General features: G+C 40.8%; 1 protein-coding gene across 4 annotated transcripts in view; it reads right to left on the reverse strand.

Moving 5' to 3' along the window:
• LOC117368801 (carcinoembryonic antigen-related cell adhesion molecule 5-like) overlaps positions 1–7,072 on the reverse strand; it is a 72,988-nt gene extending 65,916 nt beyond the window's left edge. For all 4 annotated transcript variants that reach the window (XR_004541029.1, XR_004541027.1, XR_004541028.1 and 1 more), the window contains exons 1-2: positions 6,926–7,072; positions 2,477–2,830 (exon numbers count right to left, since the gene is read on the reverse strand). Coding sequence is in view for 1 of the 4 variants with exons in the window: in XM_033962504.1 (XP_033818395.1) it covers positions 2,477–2,830; positions 6,926–6,977 (406 nt within the window). In the remaining 3 variants the exon portion in view is untranslated. The remainder of the gene's footprint in view (positions 1–2,476; positions 2,831–6,925) is intronic.
• Between the last annotated feature and the right edge of the window lie 391 nt (positions 7,073–7,463).

Below are 7,463 nucleotides of genomic sequence, written 5' to 3' on the forward strand. Positions count from 1 at the left end.
GTAATACCCTTCTTGATTATCCCCAGCATTTTATTCGCTCTCTTGGCGGCCGCTGCGCACTGTGCCGTCGGCTTCATTGTCATGTCCACCATTACCCCCAAGTCCCTTTCTTGGGTACTCTCATTCAATAACATCCCTCCCATTGTATAGCTGTGCCTCGGGTTTCTGATTCCCACATGCAATACTTTACATTTCTCAACATTGAACTTCATCTGCCATTTCTCTGCCCATTCTCCCAATTTGTCCAAGTCCCTTTGCAATTTTTCACAGTCTTCCTTTGTCCGAGCTCCACTAAATAGTTTGGTGTCATCCGCAAATTTTATTATCTCACTCTTTGTTCCTGTTTCTAGATCATTTATGAATATATTAAATAGCAGTGGCCCGAGCACTTCCTTCCTCTGTTTTCCTGTAGCTTTGCAGCATGGAGTTTGTTGTCCCAGTCTTACAGGGGAAAATATTGAGGGTGCTCGGCACCCACAGATCTGACAGCTATGCTGTGACTTGTTTTTCCACCAGGTAAAAAAGGTGACTTCCGTGGAAACTCCCATAGTTCAATTTTTTTTTTTTTAATTCTTTATTTAATTTTATAGTTTGACATAATAAACAGTCAATTCAAAGAAATATTCCAATACCAGTCTCAACCATTGTTAACATAATAATCAAGAAGGTAAAAAAAAAAAATAAAAAGAAAAAAAAATAAACAAAACAATAGTACAGTACAATAGGAAAAAATTTTTCCTTTAAAATTCTAAGTATACTGGATTGGAAAAAATTAGACCTCAATAAGGGGGAGAAAGCTACTTTTGCTGAATTTTCAATCAAACATTACTAAGAAAATACAGATGGTATTGAGTAGAGGCAGGGAACCTAATTAAACTAAGCAGGTTGCAACTACAATTCTCTCAAGAATATTAAATTTGCTCTTTTGCAGAAATAAATTTTATCAACTGCTGAGGTTCAAAATAAACATGTCTATTCCCCTGATAGACCATCACACATTTACAGGGGTATCTGAGTACGAACGTAGCACCCAACTGTAAGACCCTCGGTCTCAAAATGAGAAACTGTTTTCTTCTCTTTTGGGTCAACCTTGACATATCAGGATATATTCTCACAGTTTTTGTCATAAATGGTATGTCCTTAAACTTAAAAAAACATCTTAAGCATCCATTCTCTATCAGAGTCTATAGCAAACTGTACTAGCAGCGTCGCAGTTGCCGGTGGCTCATTATCCGACCTCTCGAGGAAATTTGTTAGGTCCAAACTATCAGCAGACAAATTCTGCTGGCCTGGTTCCTGACCAAGTGACCTAGTTGGCAAATAATATATTTTAGTGAGAGGTGGATAAGAGGTTTCAGGCACTTTCAAAATCTCTTTCAGGTATTTCTTAAACATATCTTGTGGAGAAATAGTTGAAAGTTTTGGAAAATTTATAATCCGAAGATTACATCTTCTGGTCATGTTTTCCAGCATTTCAACTTTAAAATTAAGATTTCCACTATCCCTGACCCACACCGAGGCCTGGGACTCCACAGATTTTATTCTGGTCTCATGACCATCCACTTTTGTTTCCACACTAGATAGTCTATTTTTCATTTCCATATTTTCAGAAACAACAGTTGTATATCTTGTGGTAAGTTGCTGCATTTGAGATCCTAAAGAGAGTTGTAAATTAGATATTGCTTCCCATAATGTTTCCATAGTGAAAACTTTGGGCCTCTGCATGGGAATTAGTTCAAACCCCTCTGTTGCAAATGAGTTACCTAAAGCCTCTGCTGGAGATACATTCAATTTCAGGAAATCCTGAGGAATTTTCAGTTGCAATTTCTCCAAGTGCTCAGATGTCCCACTTGGCTTCCCTTCTCCGCCCACCGAGACGACTCCCGTTCTCGGTTGCGCTGGTGAGGGAACACCCTGGGGCGCTCCGACCTCCATCTGCTGGTCTAACGCACCCGGGCGACTCGGAGGACTCCGCTCCTCCGGAGACAACGATGTTGCTTCGAGGGAGAGAAATGACGCTTCAGCTTGCGTGTCTCTCCCTGCCGAAGAAGACTCCGGATAACTCGTTCCAGCCCCGTGCTGGAAGAAAGCATCCATCGGGCCCACTGCTGCCACCGAAGATTCCTCCGGGAAAACCCGGAGCTTAGACTTTCGTTTAACCATCAGGTAAAGACTAGCAGCTCAGAGCCTTCGTGAGTGCTCAACACCAGCTACTCGCGGCCATCTTGTCCAGCACACGCCCCCCCCCCCCCTAGTTCAATTATAACCTCTTTCTCTCTGATTTTTTGTGGCTGTTAAAGAATCAAGTCCTGTTTCAAGAAGTCTGAATTTACCCAGGAGGATCTTTCCCAGATGTCAGTATTAATGTTTATCATAGTCAAAGAGGAACAGAATGAGAGTAAAACAGAAAGAGAACCACCAATGATGGGGTTATATATCAGAGAAGAGAAGGAGATATAATAAAATATAAACTCACCATAGACTGTTATAGTTACTGTGGCTTCTTCTTGTTGTGTCGTTGTTTGAATTTGCACAGTGTAACTGCCACTGTCATTTCTATTAAGTCCTGTGATCTCCATGGAACCATTTGGAAATCCTCTCACCCGCCCCGTATAGGGAAGAAACGTTTGCTCAGAAGGTGTAGCCAAGTTATAAAACAGTATCTGACTAGAAGAATTTATTTTATCCCCTCTGTACCAGATGAAAAATGAAATATTCCCAGTGACACCACCAGTGAAGAGCAAGACATCCTCTCCCATTGCTGGAGTCTTCGGTTTCAGGACAATTGATATTGCAGCAAAAATCTGCTGACTCCACAAACCCAGACACACTAAAAGTGAAGGAGAGAAAAGAAGCTGTAATCGTATTCAGTTGTTTACATTTCTGATGTCACTGAGAGCATGGTGAGATTAGAGGTGTAGCCACAGGTGGGTCAGGGCCCACCCAAAATTGCATCTCTTTTAGTGTTGCTTGCGGGGATTCTCAAGCCCCGCTGGCCGAATACCTCCTCCCTATCTGAATTCAGGTTCCAGCTCTATGAGATATTTTAGAGGAGGAGATAGAGAGGAAGGATTCTTCCCATATAAAGGAGACTCCAAGTAACTGTTTTACAAGTTTTCTACTTTGTTGTTATTTGTCTTTTATCAACAATTCTGGCTTAAAACAGTCAGTTAATTAATTATTTTTTTTCTTGTTTAATCATTTATTCATATTCCAACAAAAACAATTATTGAACAAAATCAAGAGTCTTGTCTCATTACAAACCATACAATTATAAACATCATTGTGAAAGGAAAAATTGTTTTTAAGACTCTTTTTTTTTAAAGCCCACATTTTTTTCAAGAGAAGAAATCACACATTATCAAAAGGAGTGATGTTTAATAAACAAACAAACCATAGATAGCAGCAAAAAAGGTAAAATGGACTTTCAAAGTAGCCCACACTTTCTGAAGCACTGGATATACAATAATGCAATGATATCAACTAATTTGTGAAGGGGGGATCCTCAGTGTGAAGGTACAGCAAAAGGAGAGAATTCTCCAACACTCACATGTTCTGGTGAAGGTATAATAATTTCCACCTGCACACCATCATCGGGTCCCTGCCGTGTGCTCAAATCAAACAATCAGTGAACAACTAATACGTAAATATAATGAATCACAATTTCACAGTGCAAAAGAAAAAACAGAGAGAGCTACTCTGAAAGTCCCCCAGCCGACTCCCAGGAAAAAGTAAAAGAAAAAATAAACTTAGCTTGCAGACAAGTCCGAAATTGAAGACAATGGCAGGGCAAAAAAGCCCACTGCCAAAAGGTTCTACCAGCCTGGTTTCGGAAACTCTAGGGTCCCTTCCTCAGGAACCTGTGATATTAAGCAGACAGCAGTCATTCAGCCATGAATGGCAGGAGAAGCAAACAAGCCGGGTTGGGCCCATGTGCCAAAGGCCCCGCCCACAGGAGGGGCCTAAGACTCCCGGGCCTATTCTGGTTGGCCCAGGCACCTTAGGCCCCACTTGTGGGCAGGGTTTCAGATGCCTGGGCCAATCCGGCCCCATTCTGCAGCCGGCTGGCCTGCCAGACGGGCGGGTTTGGCACCCATCCGGCCAACATTTTACAGGTATGGGGGGTGGGATTGGGGGGGGTCCTGGGGTCAACGGGGGGTCACGGGTCAGCGGGGGGGCGATCAGGGGTTCGAGGGGCGGTCGTTGGGGGGTTGTGTTGAGGGCAGGAGGGCCTGGGATCCCTCCTGCTCGTATTGTAGTGGGGGATGGGGAGTAGGGGGTCCACCTGGGCAGGAGGGGTTGGGCTCCCTCCTGCCCAATCATGTAGGGGGGTGGGGGGCGAGAGACCAGGAGGGCTTGGGCTCCCTCCTGGCCTGATCGTAATCAGGGGGTGCCGCGGGTGCCCAGGGCAAGCGGGCTTGGGCTCCCTCTTGCCCCAATGTCGTCGGGGAACGTCGGGGTGCTGCGGGGCAAGAGGGCTTGGGCTCCCTCTTGCCCCACACGTAATTGGGGGGGGGGGGTCAGTGCCGCGGGGCAGGAGGGCTTGGGTTCCCTCCTGCCCCGATGTCGGGGGGGGATTGGTGTAGATTCTGTAACCAGTGTTGTTTTTGACAGACACCTGTTACAGAATCCAGCTTTTAGGCGAAGGACTGGCTCCTCCTTCGCCTAAAAGCCCTTGTGTTGGACGTTTGGGGCTTAGGCGTTTTTTTGGTTCATTATGGGGTATAAGTGTAGACGTAGTGGTGATCTGGGCGTTTAAACAGCTGAATGTAGAGGCAGGCCATTATCAAAAATAAACCTCCAATTGGACGTTTTTTTTTTATTATGGACATTTTCCCTGCTTCTACTTTCAACGTTTAAGGCCTTAGGCCAAAAGGGGACTTAGACGTTTTTGTTTTTTTTATTATGCCCCTCTGAGTGACTGGTGGCAAGGTTTTAAAGGAAACCTTCCTGCTGCAACTAAGACTTTGAAAGCAAGAGGAACTTTTTTTCTAAAATTTTCCTGTAAATGTCTTGTTAAGTATGGAGAAAACAGTGATGTTCTTTGGGATCAAATTCAATTGCAGGATTTTCTTAACATAGATTAGATTATGTATTATGACTTTTGGCTGTGTGTATACAGAAGATTTGATAGAATATTATATTCTACACTGTTTCCTATTTTGGAATATTTTCTTTTCCTCCTTATTGTTTAGATGATGTGGACTAGACACATTTGAATAATTATTGGTATTTAATTTTGGGTCCCTGTGTTATTATTTTCTGGATTTCTTTTCAAAGTTTTCTCTCTGATGTATCATTTAAAGGCAAATAGAAAAAAAGAACTTTCTCAGACAGTAATAATAATAATAATAATAACTTTATTTTTGTATACCGCAATACCACAAAACAGTTCAGAGCGGTTTACAGGAGAAGAGACTGTACATATACAGCGAAGTTACAGAGTATCAGAAAACAGTTCAGAGTAGTTTACAGGAGATAAGGACTGTATTTATGCAATGAGGGTACAGAGAATTAGTATATACATTAAAACCACAGACTTACTTTCCCTTGAAGTATTCTCAGATAGCATACACGTTACTTTCCCCTTAGAATATTCTCAGACATTATGAGTGGGTGCTGAAAAGTTCTCAGCCCAACCAAGAAAAGAATGATGTGGATATAGTTCAATAAATTATCTGAAACAATATCAAAACACAGAATTTTGTTTCTGCTAATTGGCACTTAGCTACAGTGGCAAAATAATGCTCAGAATTTAGAAAATTGTTTGGTTGGGCTGATAACTTTTCAGCACCCCCTCATGTACATGCTAAAACTGTCCATGTGCTTTGTATCTGTTCTTTTTGGGCAGATAGCAAAAAAAAGGGAGAAAATAGCATGCGTATGTTTTGAAAATATTATGCATGTCCAAAGGAACCCTGTGTTCACAAAACTGACTTGATGCTCATTAATCTACAAATTAATGTGTGTACAGTTGATCTTTATACATTAACAAGACCTAATTCTCATGTGAAACGCAGAAATTATGTTTGAAAATCAGGAAAATTTTAAAAATTTCTAAAAAAGGATTTTTAACTGTTTTTTTAAGAGAGCAATTTTCTTTTTTTTAAAAATTCTTTATTAATTTTCAAAACTACAACAGTGCATTATAGCCAATGCAACTCATGGTAATACAATAAAAGCACATTCATCTTTCACATGTTCATAATCATCCTTTTTTACCCATCCATCCAAACAATTATCATTCCGTATAACACAAACATATATTATCATAAATATCCTATCTATTCTGAATAATGATATCTTCACACCCCTCCCAATTATAAATATTCAAAAATCAATTTATGACATAAAGAATCCCTCTCCCTCCTGCCCTGGATATGTTCCATAGTAAAGAACAAACTGATTCACAGTCAACAAACAATTACAATGAGGTAACATAAGATGCCAATGGGCCCCATATTAATTTAAATATATTACCATGTCCTAAATTTTCAGCATTTATTCTTTCAAATCTATAACTAGAGCAAAGACTTGCCCACCAGAACGAAAAATTTAAACGATCACATTTCTTCCAATTTCGGGTGATCATTTGGATGGCTCTTCCAGTCATTATTGGAAAAGACGGCCTCTATATTGACCTAAAGGGTGTTTACCATGTAATATTGTACCACAAATGACTGCCTCATAAGTTAAAGGAATTGATGATTCCAAAATGTTATTAATTTTACCCCCATATTGACCTCCAGAGCAATTTTCAACCAGGCTAATTTCCTTCTGGATAATCTGCTTTGAAAAATCACCCTCTCAAGGAAGAAGAAATATGCAGATCCCCATTACTAAGAGATGCAGAGTGAATGCACTCACCCTGCAGAGATATTAGAGAATTTGACATGAACAAACAAGATTCATAGGAAATACAGACCTAAGGTTGAGAACTGGAGGATCCTGGCAGAAAGACCCAGAGAGATGCCCATTCCTCATACAGAAATACAGCGAGGTCACTTCTGAGGAAAAGAGGGTCTGGATTCCTCTTTAGTGCTGTGACTTAGACTGCTATGTATCTCGTATAACAGCCTCTCAGGGATTTTTCACTAGTTTCACCTGAGGTGAAGGATTAATGGATAAATATTAAATTTTAACCACACAAGGAACTATAATTTCTATCATGTGACATACGAGGGACCACTGGAAAGTTCTCAGCCCAACCAAGAAGAGAATGATGTTTAGCCATGAAACTTACAAGTTATTCCACATTTTTCTTGACATTTTTCATTTCATTTCATATCATTGAAAGGTGTCAAGAAAAGTGTGGAATAACTTGTATGTTTCATGGCTCCACATCACTCTCTTCTTGGTTGGACTAAGAACTTTTCAGCGGCCCCTTGTATTTCTATCATGTGATATGCTTGTTTTTTTTTATTCTGTCATATCTGACGTGTTTTGTGTCTGCTAAGTCCACA

The sequence above is a fragment of the Geotrypetes seraphini genome, chromosome 11 (assembly GCF_902459505.1).
Source record: "Geotrypetes seraphini chromosome 11, aGeoSer1.1, whole genome shotgun sequence".
Classification (NCBI taxonomy): domain Eukaryota; kingdom Metazoa; phylum Chordata; class Amphibia; order Gymnophiona; family Dermophiidae; genus Geotrypetes; species Geotrypetes seraphini.